This window comes from Desmodus rotundus, chromosome 6 (genome assembly GCF_022682495.2).
Source record: "Desmodus rotundus isolate HL8 chromosome 6, HLdesRot8A.1, whole genome shotgun sequence".
Taxonomy (NCBI): domain Eukaryota; kingdom Metazoa; phylum Chordata; class Mammalia; order Chiroptera; family Phyllostomidae; genus Desmodus; species Desmodus rotundus.
The window spans coordinates 96,223,277-96,243,144 of NC_071392.1; the positions used below are offsets into that span (position 1 = coordinate 96,223,277).

Consider the following 19,868-nt stretch of genomic DNA (forward strand, 5'->3'; position numbering starts at 1 on the left):
TCAGATCTTACATTTAAGTCTTAATTCATTTTGAGTTGATTTTTATATACAGTTTGAGATAAGAGTCTGATTTAATTCTTCTGTGTGAGAACGTGCAATTTTCACTTAGCATTTAATGAAGAAACTATCCTTTCCTGCTTGATACTCGTACTGAAGATGAACTGACTATAGATGTGTGGATTTATTTCTGGGGTCTCTATTCTGTTCCATTGGTCTCTATGTCCATTTTTATGCCAGTACTACACTGTTTTGGTTACTGTAACTTTGTAATATATTTCAAAATCAGGAAGTATGATGCCTCCAGCTTTGTTCTTGTTCAAGATTGCTTTGGTTGTGTGGAGTTGTTTGTTATTCTATATTAATTTTCGGGTTTTTTTCTATTTCTGTAAAGAACACCTTCGGGATTTTGATAAAGGTTGCATTGAATCTATAGATCATTTTGGGTAGCATTGACATTTTAACAATATAAATTATTCCAGTCTGTGAACATGGGATGTCTTTCCATTTACCTGAATCATCTTGAACTTCCTTTATCAATGTTTTATAATTTTCAGTGTACCAGTCTTTAACCTCTTTGGTTTAGTTTATTCCTGAGTATTTTATTCTTTTTTTTTTTGCTATATGAATGGGGTTGTTTTCTTAACTTCTTTTTTTGGATAGTTTGTTGTTTGCTTTTAGAAATGTGACCAACTTTTGTACACTGATATTTTTATCCTGCAACTTTACTGAATTCATTTATTCTAACTTTGTTGTTGAATTTGAAGAGCTGTCTACATATATGATAATGTCATCTGCAAAGAGATCATTTTACTTCTTCCTTTCCCATTTGTATACCTTGTATTTCTTTTTCTTGTCCAGTTGCTCTGGCTACAACTCGTAGTTCTATGTTAAACAAAAGTGGCAGGAGTGAGTATCCTTGCCTCATACTAGGTCTTAGAGGAAAAGCTTTTAGTTTTACCCCACTGATCACTGTGTTAGCTGTGCCTTTTCATGTATGGCCTTTATGGTGTTGAGGAAAGCTCCTTCTAGACCTATTTTGTTGAGAGGTTTTTCTTTCATCATGAATGGATGTTGAACTTTGTTAAATGTTTTTCTCTGGATCGGTTAAGATAATCATATGATTTTTATCCTTCTTCTGTTAATGGAGTGTACCACATTGATCGGCTTGCCAATGTTGGACCATCCTTGCATCCCAGGGATAAATCCCACTGGGTCATGGTGTAAGATCCTTTTAATGTGCTGTGGAATTTTTTTTATTTGTTGGCACTTTATCAAGGAGTTTTGCATCAATGCTCATCAGAAATATCGGCCTATAGTTTTCTTTTTGTGTGATATTTTTATCTGGTTTTGGTATCAGGGTGATGCTGGCCTCATACAATGAGTTTGGAAGTGTTCCCTCTTGTATTATTTTGGGAGAGTTTAAGTAGAATTGGCATTAATTTATCTTTGAATTTTGGGTAGATTTCACACATGAAACCATCAGGTCCTGGGCTTCTCTTTGTTGAAAGGGTTTGGGTTACTAATTTAATCCGCTTCTTTGTCATTGGCCTGCTCAGGCTTTCTATTTCTTCTTGATTCAGTTTTGGGAGGTTGTATGTTTATAGGAATTTAGCTGTCTCTTCTAGGTTATCCAATTTGTTGGCATATAATTGTTCATAATTATCTCTTATGATTCATTTTTTTCCTGAGTCATCTGTTGTAATGTCTTCTTTCATTTCTGACTTTTAAAAGATTTTATTTGCTTATTATTAGAGAGAGGAGGGAAGGAGAAAGGGAGAGAAACATCAGTGTGTGAGAGAAACATCGGCTGGTTGCCTCTTGCATGCCCCCAATTGGAGACCTGGTTCACAACCAGGCATGTGCCCTGAGTGGGAATTGAACCAGTGACATTTTGGTTCATAGGCCGATGCTCAATCCACTGAGCCACACCAGGCAGGGTGCATTTCTGATTTTTGAAATTTGAATATTCCTCTTTTTCTTAGGGTAGCTAAGTGTTTGTTGATATTATCTTTTCAAAAAAAATCAACTCCTACTTTTTTCCTATTGCTTTTCTATTATCTATTTGATTGATTTCTACTCTAGCTTTATTTTTTTTTTCTTTGCTACCTTTAGGCTTGATTTGTTGTTCTTTTCCTTGAGATCGTGCCACTTTTAAAAAATTTATTGATGTGTGTGTGTGTGTATTTGAAAGAGAGAGGGAGAGAGAAACATCAGTTTGTTGTCCCACTTATTCATGCATACATCGGCTGATTCTTTTACATGCCCTAACTGGGGGGGTCGAATTTGCAACCTTGGCGTAGGTGGGGTGATGCTCTAACCAACGGAGCCCCAGTCAGGGCTCTTTCATCTTTTTTAATGTGAGTGGTTATCACTATATCACTGACACTAAGTCCCTCTTAGTATTGCGTTTACTGCATCACTCTGTAAGTTCAGGTATGCTGTATTTTATATATTTATCTATTTTTGTCTAAAGATACAATTTAAATTTTCTTTTAATTTCCTCTTTGACCAAATAGTTATTCAAGGATGTGTTATTTAGTTTCCAAATATTCATAAATGTTCTCGTTTTCTTGCTTTTATTGATTTCTAGTTTCATTCCATTTTGGATGGGAAAGTTACTTGGAATAATTTTGATCTTAAATTTGTTAATATTTGTTTTGTAACCTAATGTGATTTATCCTGGGGAATGTTTCATGTGCATTTGAGAAGAATGTGTATTCTACTGAGTAGAAAGTGCTGTATATCTGTTAGGTCTCTTTGGACTATAGTGTTGTTCATATCAGCTGTTTATTGGTTTTCTTTCTGGATGATATTTCCGTTACTGAAAGGCTATTGATTTTGGCATGTTGATCTTATAAACCTGTTCTTCACTAAATTGACATGTTTTAGTAATTATTTTTCTGTGAATGTTTTGGGGGAATCATGACATTTAATTATATCATTTGCAGTAAAGGATAGTTCTACTTCTTCCTTTCCAATTCTCAGGCCTATAATTGCTTTCTTTTGTCTAATTGAATTGGCTTATGTGTCCAATACAATGATAAATACAGTACAGTGATATGAGGCATCCTTGTCTTTTTTGTATCTTATTTCTGACCTTATTGGAAAAATTTTTAGAGGTTCCTCATTAGGTAAAATTTTGATTTTTGGAGAAAAAATATATATTATGTACATATTATATATGTATATACATTGTACTATACAAATTATATGTAAATGTATGTTATATATAGTATACATGTGTGTTAAATAGTCATTATGTTAATGTTTCATTAATTACCATATTATTAGATTTCTAAAAATATAAATGGGTATTAAATTTTGGCAAATATTACTGTTTTGCTAATATTGAACCAAACTTGAATTCATAGAATAAACTTAATCCTATCTAGGTATGATATATTATCTTTTAAATCTCATATTGTATTCTGCTTGCTTGTATTTAAAAATTTTCATGTTGATATTCATAAGTGAGGTTGGTCTGTAATTTTACTTTTAGATGCACTCTTTGGCATGTTTTAGAATCAATGTTATACTTGCTTCACAAAAATAATTTTGAAGTTTTCCTTTGGCTTTACTCCAGAATAATTTAAGTAGAACTTATATTATTTGATTTTTAAAGATTTAGTAGAATCCCTTATAAAACTACGTGGGCCTGGTGCCTTTTTCCCTTATTGTCATTCTTTTAAAAATTAAAGTATAATATACATACTTAAAACTGTACAAATCATTGGTGTATAGTTCAATGAATGTTCTTAGATGAAATGCATTTCACAGTCTAAATGCTGAGTAAGCAGGCACTAGCACTGCAGAAGTCTCCCTCATGCTTCGTTCTGGTGTCCGCTCCAAAATGGCCTGGGGCCATCTCATCACGATGTTCTCCAACTACGCTCGGTACATTTTTCCTATGGTAAGTGGTCTGCTGAGATTGTTTTTGTCTCCTCTGGAGTCAATTGTGATAAACATCATTTTTCTGGACAATTATCTATTTCCTCTAGGCTTTCAAACTGACTTACATAGAATTATACAAATTAGTTTCTTATTATTTGAAAGTTTTTTTTAACCTAATCCTATCTCCCCTAATCCTTACAAACTATAGGCACTGCACATATTTTTCTTGATGTTCCATCGAGATCCAAATTATAAATCCTCACGTGTGTGTGTGTGTAAGAGTGCTATCGAGTAGATGTTTTTCTGTTTAGCTAGCTGTGTATCTAACCATCTACCTGTTTGTCTTGCTATCTGGGCATCTTTGTCTATGTCACTGTGGTGGAGAGAAGGAAGAGCATTAGCCTCAGGCTAAGGACATGATACTATCTTACAGCGGTGCAAGAGAAGCCAAGAGAATTGTGGCAACATTGGTCCTGCCTTTGACGGGCTGCTGAAATCACCGCGGGAAGCACCTGCCTCCAGAATTTTCGGCAAATGAGATACGAGCCTGGTTTTCTGGGCCACTCCAAGTCCACATTCGGTTATTGGCAGCTAAACACATTCCTAACTGAGATAGAGAATAAGATAGTCAAAACCAGAAAACTTAGGTGTTCACAGTATATGAATGTGTAAACACAGGACAATCACGGTGGAGATGCCAAATCACTCGGCTCCAAACTAAGGAGCAAAACGGGGAGCAATTACTCAAATTAAGTGCATATTGCAACAGCTTTTTAGTGTAACCATTATTAAATGACTAAGTTGCATGAATCATTCACACTGTTTTAGATGTAATTTATCTTTTTTTGTTGTACAATGGGGTACAGATTGGCTACACCTGGTACAGATAATAAGGGCACATCTTCATAGGGTTTCAAAATGATTGCACGAGACAATCCTTATCAAGGGCCTACCACAGTTCTTGGCAGCTGGTAAAGTGCTCCATAAATGCTCATTCTAATGTTTTAATAATTGATATTAATCAGAAATACTGCTGGCTACTTGTACTTGGATGCCTAGCTCCTCCTCATCTTTGTACTTCCATAGGAAAAGTCACCTCCTCCAAGAGTCCCTCCCGGCTCTTCTATCTAAAGTGGAATCTCTCCCCTGATCTCTCCCATTCCCTATTGTCCCCAACTTGTTTATGAGCTCAGAGGCCTTGTCACCATCTGTATTTCTTTAATGATTTATTGGTAAGTGCATGTCTCCCCCAACAGAGGATAAGCCCTGTGAAGCAGAAGTCCCAGAGGCTGGCATAGATTCTGTTTTCTCTCTCTCCAGTCGTTGAATGATAAAATGACCAAAAGTGTCCAAAAAATGCATGCATTATGGTAAAAGAATGCCATTTGACATAGAAGGGGCATTTCTTCTGAGACAATTTTGCGCACATTAAAATAAAAGGCAAGGTGGGTAAAAATTCTGCCCAATCCAGGCCCTCCTCATATTAGGCCTCATCAGGGGGCTTAGTAGTTTATTTTTTTTTAATTTCTTTTTTAAAAATTTTATTTCTTTTTAAAATTTTTATTGTTATTCTGTTATAGTTGTATGCCTTTTCTCCCCATTATTTTTATTATTTCTTTAAAAGGTCAATGAATAGTTATTTATAGTAACTGGCCTATACACTTTACAAAGTGTGGCACAAATTGTTACATTTAGAAAAATATGTTGTTTTGCATTTGAATAGAGATAAAATTCAACTAAAAATATTAAAACTAATGTCTTCTTGTAATCAAAGATTTAGATGTAATTCTCCATAATTTTTTGGCCTGCTGAAGACCCTAGAATTTAGAGTTTAGAGTAGCCCTATGAGAGTTTGGTCTGGTACCAGGTCAAAGGGCAAATGGAAATGAAAATGGTTCAGAGGAGGGATGGACTGTGAGGAAGGGAAGGGACCCTCAGACGCAAACGAGCGACTGGAGGTGGCCCCACAGCCACCCTCGGAACTGGTGGGAAGGCAGGAGCCCCTCCCCCTCCTGCCCTGTCCCCACCACCCCATCATCACCGCCACATGTGGAACCCCAGAGAGCCCCGCAGGATTTCCCTTCAGGGTCACAGGTCACGGAAGACAGACATCCTGGAAAATACACCAGGACGCCATTTCATCTTTTTCTCCTCCGTCTCCCACACCAGCCGTCTACAGTGCCCCAGTGAAGCACTGGGCGTCACCCGCCCCAGTTTGAAGGCCATTTTCCCAGCTTACTGGTCTTATCTCTCGGGGCAAATTTGGCCTTCCTAGGCCTCCATTTACTCTTTGGCCAAATGGCGGTAACAACTGAACCTATCTCACTGGACAGATTGGCACATAGTAGGCGACTTTTATTCCCTCTTTCTAGAAGTCCTCAAAGTCGCTGCCAGTTTGGACCAGCAAGGGGGAGACGCTCTGGGGTATCATTCTCTTGGTATAACTGCTCTGTGGCCTTGACATTTTTCTAATTTTGGTGGATATGTGGCTAGTGCTGTGGCCATCTTATGCGGACTACTCAGAGAAGGTTCCAGAAGTTCTACGTATAAGTGGCATACAGGTGGTCACCTGGAAAGGGGACTATGGGACTAGCGTTGAACCCATTTGCTGCTAGCATAGCTTTTCCTTGGATGGGCGTTTGTGTGGTCAGCTGCTCTGGTGGTAATACTTCACAGCTGGTCCCAGGTTCTAATTAGTTGTGTTTTTTTGGAGTACTTTGTGGGATTATGGGAATTTGTGCGCTGGTCTTCTGGCTATATTTGCATAGTAAGCAATTATGTAGATTATGTTAATTTGGGCATTTTTTTAAAAAACTTTTTTTTTTCCTAAGAGAGAAAGGGTAACATTGACTTGTTGTTCCACTGAATGTGTACTCATCAGCTGATTCTTGTAAGTGCCCTGACAGGGATCGAACCTGCAACCTTGGAGTATCCTGACGGCACTGTCACTAACTGAGCTACCTGGCCAGAGCTGGGGGTGCTTTTGAGGGTTGTTTTGTAGCCTAGTCTACAGAGCAAGCACACAATTTTTATGTGGGCTGAATATTATATAGGGAGCTTTATGCAGATGGTGTATTTGGGACTTTTTCTTCCCTCCTTGGGGCTCATTTTGCCAACAATTCATTTGGCTAGGATTGATGTGATTTGGAAAACGGGAAGTGGATTTTTGGCCTGAATTACATAGTCAACTTGGTTAATGTCCCATTGGGCCCATTTCAGAAGGTGCAATGGTTGAAGCTGGTGTCTCCTCCCACCCACCTGGGGAAGCCACACCATGGGTGGGCGCATGCTTAAGGGGTGACCCTGGGGATGAAGGGCTAGAGAACCCAAGGGGACCTCAAGTCCAAGTGGCAACCCGCCATGGCTTCGCAGGGTCTTGGGTGCCAACAACCACCCCCTCCCAAGGCGCAGGTTTTACTTGTATTTCATTTATGGTTCAGGTTCCACGTTCCCCCCAATGTATTTTTTTTAATTGCTTGTTCATCCATTTTGCCCATTTTTGTGATGGGTTTGCTTATTCTTCTTGCTTATGAGGGAAATTAACTCTCTGGGACAGATTTTTATCCAGTCCCCGCCCCCATTCATATTTTATGTGATTTGAATTTTTGTACGATCCTCCCCCCGCCATTCTCCCCTCCATGGCTTTGGGATCTTACATCACGGTTAAAGATTTATACTATGTACACCAAGATTTTAATTGTAAAAATAGCCATTTTTAAAGTACCTTTTTGTATTTAAACATGTGATTGACTGATTTGTGTATCAAATGAGGTAGGGCTCCAGCTTAAAATTTTCCCCAAATGGCTATCCAGTTATTTTAATACCATTTCTATTTACTTGATAGCTCTTACTACCGCCTATTTTGGGGAGGTTCTGGGTACACAGACACCCTGGGGTGTAAGCTGAGAGAATCTTTGGAGAGGGCACCATGGACTGAAGTGCAGAATTCTCAAAGGGCCTAGTGGTTCCTCCCCCACCCCTGGGGCATTGTTTGGGAGGAGGATGGGGGTGGGTGTGTTGTCTGCAAATTGTCTTCAGAAACCCAAAGATTAGGTCAAGAAAGGGGCAAGACTTTTACACCCACTTATAAGCCTGGGCCTTGTCGCCTCAACGTGGGGCCTCCCAACTTTTAAGGCCATCGACTCTGCGACCGACCGCTTGTGCGTGAAACCTGCCGCAAATAACGCAACGGAGTCGCAAACTGCTCACATTTAATTTTTTATTGATTTTTAATGCTGCACAAGACAATATTTATTTCATTTAACTCATTTAATGATTTCTGTTTGCTGCTGTTATTTTAATTACTTAAAGAGAGAGGGAACCACCATGGCCTTTTTTTCTTTTTATCTGAAGGCCGCCTTAAGCTTTCTAAATTTAGAATATTTAAGCAAGCTGAAAGGGAGAGGGGGGTTTCGCAAAATCACTCAAGGGGGAGAGGAAAGGTTGCTTTGTCAATCATGCCCTATGGTGGGTGATTAACTGCGTGTACAATTACATTTCATTTTTAATTAACTGTGCTTAAGGCTGTGGTTAAATTTGGGGTTCCCTTCTTACAGCAGCTCATACTGACGGAGGTGCATGCGCTGGATGATGTCGCGGCAGTCGTTGAACACACGGCGGATGTTCTCGGTGTCCACAGCGCAGGTGAAGTGGGGGTAGCAGTAGTGGCGCCCGTCCCCGCTGGCGGTGCTGATTCTCTGCGGGGCGGACACAGAAAGTGGGTCAGCGCCTCCTCTCCAGAACCGCCCCCCCGCACCAAGGACCCTCTGCCAGCTACCGATGTTACGTTGCAACAAATCCCAGCGAAGGGGCCCCAAAGCTAAAAAGTTCGTGTGGGCTCCCCATGAAAGAAAACTGAAGTACTGGATGGTTTGATCCCCAAATGTGGGAGTAAGTCGATCTTCATCCCTGAGAACAAGGGCAATCAAAGAGAGAACTAGAGACAGTCTCTACTCACCAGAAACTCATCGCGGATGAAGTACTTGGCCCGGGTCACGCGTGGGTCCTCTCCAGGCTCGGGAGTAGCTATGAAAAAGATGAATATTTTGTTACTTAAGGTAATTAACCAGCATGCTTGCATCACTGCCACCCCTTAACCTCTCGGGTCTCTCCATAGGCACATGGGTGGGAACAGCCAATGAGCTGAAATGCGAGCCAGGTCATACGTACCATCCTCAGGAGTAGTGTAGCGAGCAAATTCTGGAAAGTAGTCCTCAATTTTCGATTTTCCAGCAAGGACCTTCTCAGCGAGCAGGTCTTGCTTGTTGAGGAACAGAATCACAGAGATGGTGCGCAGCCATCTGACAGAGAGAGGGGGCAGCGTTAAAGCCCAGTAAGAACGCATTCTGCTGCAGCGGGCTAGAGATGCGTGCCCAAGCACTTGCCCAAGATTCTGTTCTTTAACAGGGCAAATATGGGGCGGGGTGCGACCCCAGTCCCGGCCCCGGGGAAAAGTGGCCGGGATGGACCCCGAGGGCTGCCACACCCACCTGTTGTTCCAGATGCTCTTGAAGAGGTTCAGAGCCTCCTGCAGGCGGTTGGTCTGGTTGTCCTCCCGAATGACCATGTTGTAGCTGCTGCTGGCCACCACGAAGATGATGGCAGTCACATCTACGGCACAAGAAAGTAAAGGGATATGTGTTGGAGGCCAAAAGGATCCCTCGCAACTAAGCAAGCAAAGTGTCCTTAAACAGGAGAGAGGGGCTCCCGGCTCCCGTACCATTGAAGCATTGGATCCACTTGCGGCGCTCATCGCGCTGGCCGCCCACGTCGAACATGCTGTGGGAAAGAGGACACCCGGTCACTGCACAGGGCTGACCCTGGTCCCCCGCCCTGAGCGCCAGAGGGAACAGGGCCATTCACTTACTGGAAGTTGACTTTGTCCACCTGGAACTTGGTCTCAAAGATTCCAGAAGTCAGGACGCGGCAGCGAAGCAGGTCCTGCAGCAAAACCAAGGTCGACAAGTCTTAACCACAACCAACCGAAACGTTAAGATTCGCCCATCTACAGCCAAAGTCCTGAGGAGCTTGTCAAGAGGACTCTAAACCCTGCCTGCATACCTGATCGCTGGGGACGTAGTCGTCCTGCTTGATGACATCGATCTTGTCCAGGAAGCTGGGAGACAGAAAGAGACACACACTGGCGCTCAGCGCCGCCCCTGTGCCCGCCCTTCGCCTCCCCCCGGAGCCCGGCCAGTGGGCACCGCGAGCCCACAGCCGCGCGGCGGGGGTTCGGCCTGTGCTGGATTGCGTGCTTTTGGGTCTTTCAGCTTGGATTCCCAGCCAAGGGGCCGATGAATACGAAGTGTCCCTGTTCCTCAGCGGGGCAGCCCTTCCCTCTCCCTTTTAAGAATCGCACTGGTCCCAGAGAACAAGAGGACACACGCAGGCCCCGCCCGCGCCACCGCGCTGCACAGGAAACGCACACAACGCTCCCTTCCGGCCTGTGCGCTCCACGGCCCAGAAGAGTCCAGATGTGAAATCTGGAGTGTGAAGAAACCTCAGGGCCACGCAGGCGGCTTCCCGCGTCAGCAGGGCGCAGGCCCAGGGGGCGGGCTCTCAGGGACCCTCCTACCTGACCCCAGAGCTGGGGGCGGAGAAGGGGCCCGCCTCCCTCTCCACGGCTGAACGTGTTGCTTTTGTGTTGCTCTACTGAAAACACTATTAGGACAAATAACTTTTGTAGGACTAATTTAACTGATATAAAAAATTATTAAAAAATTAATGTTAAACTCATTTGGGGGGGTGGGGTGGGGGTGGGGGTGGGAAGTGCGTTCAAACAGGCTCATCAGAAAAGAAAATCCCGAAGGGGAAAAGTCTGCTGAAAGAAGTTCTCTAAGTTTTTTCCCCTTCCTCTTCACCAGTTGAGAGTCAGTCTGGCTGGGAGGGTGCTCTAACTTGCCCAATCAGTCTTACATTACAGCGCCAGGCCAGAAATAGCTCCCCAGCCGCCCTGGCCGCCAGCGCGTTGCCATGGCAACAGAACCACAGTTCTATAAATAGCTCATCAGTACCAAATCTTGTGAGAGAGACAGCTGGAGCCGGGCCAGCCAAACCCCAGTTCAACAAATAAAAATAGGCAGCTTAAGAAATGGGCAAGGCACCAGTATCTCAACTTTAACACGAAGGCACTGAAGGCAGAGGCGGGCTGGGTAGGGCCCACGCGGGCTCACGCAGGGCCCGGGATTCTTCGGCCTGGGGCACCATTTTACAAGTTGTCAGCTAAGTTCTCTTTCTCCCTGAGTTGCTTCAAAGTTGCCATTCACTGTGGGGATGTGCCACGTTGAGATAAAGTTGCAGGAGTCATTTAATGTTGCATTAAAAAAATAAAAGAAAGAAAACAAAACCAAGCAAAAAGTCACCCTGGCCACACTGGCCAAGGCGCGGGCCCGCCCTCCCTGTGGGCACCGCGGAGCCTGACCCTCTCTCTACCTGTCCTCCTCACTTGGACCCAGCACAGCCGCAGACAATTCCAGGATTTCCATCTGTTTTGCCTTACTATAATTAGCACTTCCAGCTCTGAGCTCAAACTTTTGAGAAAATCAGGACTTGGTTGGAGAAGGGGTGGGGGTCGCGGGGACGGGCTGAGATGGGCCTGTTTTTCTGGCCCGTGTGGAAACACACAAATCTGCTTGCCAATTAAGCCCCGAACACTCATAGCAGAGCCGTTACCTGCTACCGGGGCGGGGGAGGGAGGCATCTCTTTGTCAGGTTTTCCACGGTTTTAAATGGCAGCAATGAAATATTTCTACATTATCCGAAGAGTGAGCGCTGCCCCGCCTCCCTAATTAATCATGACCATCATCTGCTTACTTTAGTGGTCGCCGTTTTGGCCACCGGGCATTAATTGTTTATATAAAATAACGTCCCTGCACCAGAAAGTGCCACGAAGGGTTTTGAGCAACGTGACTCGGAGGAGCGAGCGGCCTCACTGCAGGTGGGGAGAATGGGCCGCTGCTCTGGACCGGAGTCAGGGCCGCGGGCGCCGTGTCCCGTGCCGACCGGGCGGCCACTTACTACTGGGCGCAGTCAATCAGCTGGTACTCGTTGGAGCGTTCGTAGCAGGCGCGCACTCCCTCATCCTCCCACAGAGCCTTGGCGTGCTCGTAGAACTCCTGTGGGTGGGGCGAGAAAGGGCGTCGGGTGCGGGGCCTGCAGGTGGGCCCAGGTGAGAGGGGGCGGGGCCTGCCCCCACGCGGCAGCCAGCAGGGTCCCAGGAGCCACTCTTCCAATCGGGGATGCGGCCCACGAGAACGTTCAGAGCCAGCACGTGGTGCCCGCGGGTTTGAGGGTACACTCAGTTAACTGGACGTCAGGGCTGGCGTGCCGTATTTAACACACTGTCGTTTGTCCCAAGATGCATAGAGAGGACAATTATGGGTGCCACAACTTATGACTTTTCTCTGGGGGCGGGGCAGAATTTTGCTCGTCCATCTTGAGCCGATTAGCTTGGGGTTTTGTTTGTGAACAGGAAGGATGCTTATGGAATGAGCTTGATTTCCTAAAGGTCACCACCCCTGAGGTGTGTTTTGCCCCACACAGGTATGGCTGTGACGCGGCGTGCCAGCTACCCTGCGGGGCGGGGGGGGGGGGGGTTGCTCCACAACCTCGCCAGGGCCTCAGCTTACGGGAGGGAAATCAAAGTCGGGCACATTCATCACGCTCAGAATGTAGTCCACGCGGAACTGGTTCTCAGGGTTGGCCAGCTCCACAGGGGGCACCAGGCTGCTCATGGCGGCCACGATGGTCTGAAAGAGATTTAGCAGGGGGTCAGGGGCAGCTCTGCCTGGCGGGGCGGGGGGTTGGGGGGCGCAGAGCGAGAACAAACCCATGCACGTACTTCGATGGCCTCCTTCAGATTGTTTTTGATGTCCTGCACCTTGGTGGCCTTCTCACTACAGTGGGAGCGAAGAGGAGAAAAATCACATTGCACCCCCCGGACGGACAGGGTCACTTTAGTCACGCTGTCCCAACTAAGCATAGTATTCTGTTCTCGAAGGAGCCGGTGGTGGGCTCGGATGGGGGGGGGGGAACTGCAGGCTCGGGAACCCGGGTGGTTTCAGATGACGCCCGCATGGGGGGCGACTGGCGAATTGGCATCTCGACCGAGGCTGCTTTACTGTACCAGAAGTTGGGCCCTGTCCTGCCACTCCCTCAGTGGTGGTCCTGTGGGCTCCCAGCCCCCACTGCACACCACCCCCTAGACCCATCAGCCTCTCTGTTGGGGGGTGGAGGGAGGGGGGAGGGGTTCCACTTGGGGCTTCCTGGGCCAGTGGGTTAGTGGGCTGAATGAAGGCGCTGTGTTAGTTGGATGGCAGGCTATCATGGCGGGTTATTTACGTTCGTTTACTTGTTTGAACAGCCACTGCAGCCAGTAGCAACGACTGCCGTTGCAGCTGTCAGTGCACCGGGGCGCTTCTAGGGGCACAGGAATGAGACTCTGCCCCCAGGAGTCTTTAGGATCTGGGACTTTTGTACGTGGGAGGGGAGCGCTCTTTGAGTAGAAGTTAGAGGTTTCGTTGCTTTAAAATTTTGACTTTGAGTTGGATCTAGAGAATGGCCGGCGTGGAAGGGTCACAGGCACTGGTAAAGGCCACACCCTTGGGCTTCTGGGCTGCCCCCCTCAGGATGTCTGCACCCCATTGTGTTAATTGAAATACTGTGTGTCTTTCCAAAACTGTCCTTCATTTGAGGACAGTTTTGAGGCTGTGCTGGAGAAGATGCCTCGGTTTGGGTTTTTAGGGACGAGAAGGGACCCCTGGCTTGGGGCACAAACCTTGGCCATGCCCTCTGCGCCCCCCCTGGGGGGGCTTTTTGCAGGCCTGCTTATGTATTGAAAGGGTACCTACTATGTACCAGGCCCTGGGATGTGACTAAGGAGGAAACTGAGGCCCATAGGGAACATGGGAGTCACAGAGGGACAGAACTTGTCTTTCTCTTGTCGTTTTAAAAATCTCTGGAAATCCCCCAGTTTAGAAGCGTTCACCTGGAGTCAGGGGCTAGAGGCAGTGACCCCTCAGAAGAGGACAGAGGGTTAAGAGAGGAAACGTGAGTGGGGGTGGGGAGGGTTGGAGTGTTAAGAGCAGCCACAGCCTGAGCATTAGTGGGAGTGGGGAGGGGCCCTCGTGCCCCCCTGCCCACAGCCCTGACCCCCAAGAACCTGGTCTTGCCCGTTTCCCATCTCCAATCAGAGCCCTCCCTGGGGTTTCATCTTCTGAGATCAAGGCCCGCGTGTGTGAGGGGTGGGCCCTCGCCTCCCAAAGGGGCTCCAGGCAGCCTTCCCAGGCTCAGCCTCTTCCTGTTACACTGGCCTTGGAGACCCTGCTCCTTCACCAGGAGGGGGTGGGGGGCTGCTCTCAGCAGCTGGGGGCACGACAGCGGGGACTAGGTATCCCCTTGTGGCCATGTTAAGTGAGACTGCTGCACCCTGGGGACTTGAGGAGCACCTGGGGCAGCAAGGGGTGGGGGCAACCGGGAGGGAGGGACCGCCTAGCCGCTCTGCTGAGGGACCCGGACCCCTCCGAGTCGGTGAAGACTTGCAGCCCCGCCCAGCGATCAGGACAGACAGGCAGACTTGGGGCTGCAGCCTAACATCAGTTCTGCGCATGTCCGCGTTTTAAAAGCACGCGCACCTGAGGGCCCCCGAGGTTTACCTAGGGATTCAAACTCACAGGAGACCCACAGGACAAATCCGCTCCCACCCACTAAAAACAGGCTCCATTTCCAGGGAGGCGGGAGCCGAGAACCTTTCTCTGGCTTTAAGGCCCCGCAATAATTAAAATGAGCTGCGTCTGGGCACTAGGCACCCAAACGTACCTTGCAGCCCGGAGTAAACGATCCCCAGAAAGCAGGTTCCTTCATTCAGCCTGACTTTTGGGTCTAAGTAGTAGTATGGTAATTGGAAACGTTCCCGTCTTAAATGCGGATATTTTGAGAACGTGTTCAGTATTCATCTACGTATGTGAGTAGGTGTGGGAGTATATCAAGTAGAAAACCGCTAAAACAGGAAATCCGAAATCTAATTCGGGCGTGCAATACTCCGACGTGGAATCCTGCCGTTGGAGCGAGCACCGTGGATTGTATGGGGGGGGGGGGGCCTTGCGCCTCAGGCTGGCAAGCTGCCTTCGCCCCCAGTCCCGCCTGGTGAACCCACCCAACTGCAGCATTCAGGGCGAAGTTCCTCAGGTGTCAGGCCCAATTGTGTGCCTATGGCTAGAATTCTGAGGGACCAAAAAAGCTGGGGCTCAAGTACTTTCAGGGCATTGGAGCTTCCCTCCCCCCTCTACGTATAAAGAAGCAGAGGAACTTGGTTCGAATCCCAAGGGCCCTCCCCCCCAAAGTGGTGGGGGTGTATCATTCAGTTGGGCTACCTTCGTGCTTTTATGGGGAAAGACAGACAAAAGAAGAAAGACAGAAAGACAGACAGGGACTGCTGAGACATGCAGAGAAGTTTTATTAATCACACGTGTTAATACTTGGATTTACTGCACACGCAGAGGGAAGAGCAGGCAGATTAGTAGGGTCAAGGGCGAGCACAGCCTCTAGTGCAGGGGGCTGCTGGGGAGTGAGGACTTGCCACTCTGTCCCGATGCCAACTTTTGGTACAGTACACGGACCATCAGTCACTTGCTAGGGAGATGCCTATTTGGGGTGTTACACTACATTTTAAGTATTTAAGTATTTTAAATACGACAATTAAGTATTTTCTTTTTTTTTGCTTGATTTTTGTGTTTTTTTGCTTTTTTTGTTGTTTTTTTTCTTTTTTTCATTTTTCAGTTATCTTTAGAGGTTAGGTAGTAGGGCCCATCCCCCCTCCCCCCCACAACAGCATAGTATTCTTATTAGGAGTTCCTAAGACGGGGCAGTTCCAGCATGCAAAGGGTGGTGGGGCATAGCCGGGAAGGAGAGGAACGGGAAGCCACCATCTAGAGATAATATACTCTAAAAGAAACAGATGAACAAACATGTGTCAGTTACTTTGTCCCGACCCAGGTCTCCTTTGCCCCGCCCCACCCTCAGAAGCTATTCCTCCTGGATGCCCGGGCCCGGGGGGATGGCCCTGCATGGTCTCATGAGAAACAGCTGCCCGATGACAGCATGCTGAATGCGCAGGCGCAGCTCGAGCGGCTCCCCTGGCATGCACGTGTGTGTGTATGTGGGCGTGTGATGGGTGGTGGGGATGCGGGAGTGAAGAAAAACAATTAACTCGATAATGAATGGAAAAAAAAAAAAAGGAGGATGCCATCGCCCATTTCCCGTCCACTAGCTAACTACAGTGCCTTGGACTCAAGTTAATTTGATAACTTTTAAAAGACTAGAAGCTTCTTGAGATCATTTGCAACAATGGTGTGCCTCCACCCCAGGTGCTGAGCATTTGGCACCCCCTCCCCCATTTAAGGAGGGTAGGGCACCACAAGTTTCAGGAGAGGAAAACTTTTTCAGAAGTTTGAAATTTAAAAATCAGAGTGCCCAAATGGGTGGGTGGAATTTAGTAGATAAGTTTTAAAAACAAGGAGCAGATTCAAATGGAGAGCTGGGGGGTGGGGGTGAAGAGCACCGCACAGGGCAGGAACCATAAGGAAAAACAGCAATTCTCAAAATCCTAAACTGATTGTCTAACGCTGAAATCTATAACTTCCCCCCAGCTGTGTCTAATTACACTTTAAGGATGGCCAAAAAAAACCCCCCAAAAAAACAGAAAACCAAACCCCCCCCCCCAAAAAAAAATTTTACATGGCACATGCTGTGAGATGGTTATGCAATTGTTTACGCGTCCTTTGCAAACGTGTCCCAAGGTGGATGATGACCCCTAAATGATTTTTGCTTTCCTCCCGGGGCTCTACCCTCAGTTTCCCAGTGTGATCTTCATGTCTGTCTGTCTGTTTCAAAAGTTTTTCTGGTTTTGAATGTGCCTACCCTTCGCTGTTGCTCCTGGCAGCCTGCGGGTCCTCTTCGCCGCCCCTTTTAAAGAGAGATTGAAAGCTCACCTAATCTGCAAGGCAGGCAATGTCACAAAATCCCCACCCAACCTCTCTCTACATTCCTAGCAAAGGGCCGCTGTCCACCATCCCATTAATTCTGAGGTCGTCTTTCTGGCTCACTTGGAATGTCTCCTGGGGCTGCGGGCCTGGGAGGGGAGAATTCCACACCTTGGCTGCTGTATTAGCAGAGCCCTCTGGAGACGCCCCGTCGGGGACAGAAGGGACTGATAATTATTTTCTTGTGCTTTCACTAAATGTACTTGCATCAGGGAGCCGAAGCAGTGCTCCGTCTCACAATTCTTTTGAGAATACAGCAGCCCCGAGCAAGCAAAGGCTGGGACTTGGGCCGGGCTTGCCCGTGACATCTGGTGCTAGGTGAGGACCTCCCTTCCTGTAGTCTGGGAGACTGTATAAAATGTTTTTATTGATACGTAATTGTTCCCCACAAATTCCCGCCAATTAAACCATGTCTGGACTCGGAAAACCAAACCAAACCAACAACAACAAAAACTACCTCAGAACCCAGTCTTCACACACGGTGGGTGCCCCCCCACCCTCCTTGGAGGTCGGAAGGGCCGCATGGCTACGCTGGCTGGTTTGTCATCGATCAGCTGATTAGCTCAGCCAGGGTTAATAGCGATGTTTGTTTGCGGCACTCAACGGAAGGAAGAGAGTTAGCTATGGGTTAGGAGAATCCGAATTTGACCTCTGTTTCTGAAAGTCAGATTAGAATTCCAAGTTACTCTACACAGGTCACCAGCGGGCAGTGTGCGGGTAGTTAAGGCAAGTCCAAGAGCTCAGCCCAGCACTAAAGCAGCGCACGTTTGCGGGAGGAGGGAAGGACCCCACCCCTTTTCGGGGTCCGATTTCCTCGGGAATTCCTAACCACGGAGGAAACCATTTCCGTGGCCCTACCACAGGGAGGAAAAAGAAAAAAAGGGAGGCTTGCGAGGACACGATCCAAACACGGTTTCTAGACTCACACTAAGGAGTCCCTGTACGTCGCTTTCCCAGGCTAAATATAACACCCTTGGAGATTACCTATGGCTTCCTCTACAAAGCAGGCAAACTTGGAACGCCGCTTCCTCTTTTGTAAAAAGGAAAATGGAAAAAGAGAAGTTCAGCTTTCAAGGCCTGGTCTGCATTACAGACTGGCTCGCTTAGGGAGGGGAATCCTTTCTCTAAATATTAAAAAAAAAATTAGGGCAATCAGCAGAGCACTAAAACTCTGCAGTCAGTCACGGCAGGGGTCCTCACGGCCCCTGGGGTGGAACAAAGGTAAACAGGGGCGCTGCACCCTTTAAAAAAAGCTGGCCAGGTCCAGTTTCAATCAAAATATTTATCTAGAGGGGACGCGGCCAGATTAGTTTTGCTTAACTAGCATTGTGAAGAATTGCTCCCCATTACGTTGCCGGGGTGGGGGCAGTGATGCAAGAGGTTTTTCCTTAAGTGACAAATTCATACGGGGAGAAGTCTGTTTCACACTTTTGTTTATTGACTGGTGACCAGCTCTGGTGGCGGGACCCTCCTGGGGGCTGGGCGGGGAGCTAGAAGTTTGGAACCTCTCTGACGCCTGAAGGCAACTTGTCTGTGCACGGAGGGACGGCTCCCTGGGAGTCAGCCGTAAAATCGGGATCACGGCCCATCCTCCCGACTTCCCCGTTAAAGCCTCAAAGGCACCCTAAACTAAAGTGTCCATTTGCATGACGTCGCCCTTTTCTTACGCCCCCACCTCCATTATTTGGTCTAAGAAATTCTAGAATTTTCCATAAAGGGCTGCCTTCAGTCAGCTGTTTAACCTCTAGGAGGTGAGAACCCCCACTCTTTGCTTCCCTGGTGTTCAGAGGACAGTAAGGGCTTTTTAAAAAAATGTCTGTTTCTGGGGTTTTTTTTTGGGGGGGGGCAGTGACTGAATTCAACTATGCCACCCTGATTTGGTCCCCCCTCTGAGACTGAACAAGGGTGCCATCCAGACTGAGGAAGGGGGAGGCGCATTGGCGACCAGTTAGAAATGGCAAATCAGTGCCCCCTGGGGCTTCTCATCTGGGAGGTCTACTGCTCTCACACCAGGAAAACAAAGGTCAGGCCGTGTCTCTGGGGTCTCTCTTCATCTTTATTCTCACTGTCCCATTGTCCTACCCCTCTGGACAAGACCTCTGGAAGGACATTTCAAAGGCAAAGGTGCCCCTCAGTCTGGCCGGAAGTACCTAAGCCCCAGCCTTTCCCCACTTCAAGGTCCCCTCTCTATTCCTTCAGGCAAAACTACTGATTTCTGAAAAGGGAAACGACCATTTACCCACAATATGAATTCCAAAGGTGGGGGATGAGGAATTATTAACAAGGGCTGCCTCTTCCAACTTTGTTTTGTGTGAGAACATTATTGAAACAATGTTTCCCTAATAGTTTAAAACATCCTGCTTTGGTGCATTGCGCCAAAATCTGCTGGGGGGGGGGGACCCTCTCTCCGCAGCAGTGTCGCCTGACTGACGGGGTGGCCCCTGCCAGTGTCAGCCGTGTTGAGGACCCACCGCACCAAAGCCTGCAGCAGACCTGTCCCAGGGCCAGGTGGGCTCTGCCTTCCTGGGACAGGGCAGTGTTTTTGTTTTTGTTTTTTTCTTTGCTGCTTTATGCAAGGCTGATGCTTTACTATTATTGCTATTATTGTTTGGTGCTTCACAAAATACTAGAAGGAGGGAGGGGGGGAAATCCCTAAGGAGCTCTTCCCAGATTTTCTAATATGCAGGCTGAAAACTTACGTGAAAATTGGTTGCCCAGTCCCCTGAGCTACCTAAACTCCCTAAAGGTCAGGGTTACGTGTGCGCCTGTTCCTGGCCTGGCCCGGCCTTGACACTTACTCTCCATTAAACCCATTAACATGCAGGATCCTCATTTGCTTCACAATGGTGCTTTTACCAGACTCTCCAGCGCCTAGAAAATGAAAGCAAGTCTCAGGTTATGCAGTGGCATCTCACACACTTTGGGCAGGGAGAGGACTGC

General features: G+C 47.1%; 1 protein-coding gene across 10 annotated transcripts in view; it reads right to left on the reverse strand.

Annotated features, from left to right (window-relative positions):
* Positions 1-8,096: 8,096 nt before the first annotated feature.
* GNAS (GNAS complex locus) overlaps positions 8,097-19,868 on the reverse strand; it is a 48,698-nt gene continuing 36,926 nt past the window's right edge. For 6 of the 10 annotated variants that reach the window (XM_053926217.1, XM_053926218.1, XM_053926216.1 and 3 more), the window contains 12 exons: positions 19,727-19,799; positions 16,807-16,851; positions 12,731-12,785; positions 12,519-12,638; positions 11,908-12,005; positions 9,952-10,006; positions 9,758-9,831; positions 9,611-9,669; positions 9,381-9,501; positions 9,061-9,191; positions 8,849-8,916; positions 8,097-8,588 (listed from right to left, as the gene is read on the reverse strand). In XM_053926217.1, coding sequence (XP_053782192.1) covers positions 8,442-8,588; positions 8,849-8,916; positions 9,061-9,191; positions 9,381-9,501; positions 9,611-9,669; positions 9,758-9,831; positions 9,952-10,006; positions 11,908-12,005; positions 12,519-12,638; positions 12,731-12,785; positions 16,807-16,851; positions 19,727-19,799 — 1,046 coding nt within the window. In that variant the 3' untranslated portion in view covers positions 8,097-8,441. Of the gene's footprint in view, positions 8,589-8,848; positions 8,917-9,060; positions 9,192-9,380; positions 9,502-9,610; positions 9,670-9,757; positions 9,832-9,951; positions 10,007-11,907; positions 12,006-12,518; positions 12,639-12,730; positions 12,786-13,735; positions 13,739-16,806; positions 16,852-19,726; positions 19,800-19,868 lie in introns of all 10 variants that reach the window. The other 4 variants (XM_053926219.1, XM_024559376.4, XM_053926223.2 and 1 more) reach the window with 2 other exon arrangements.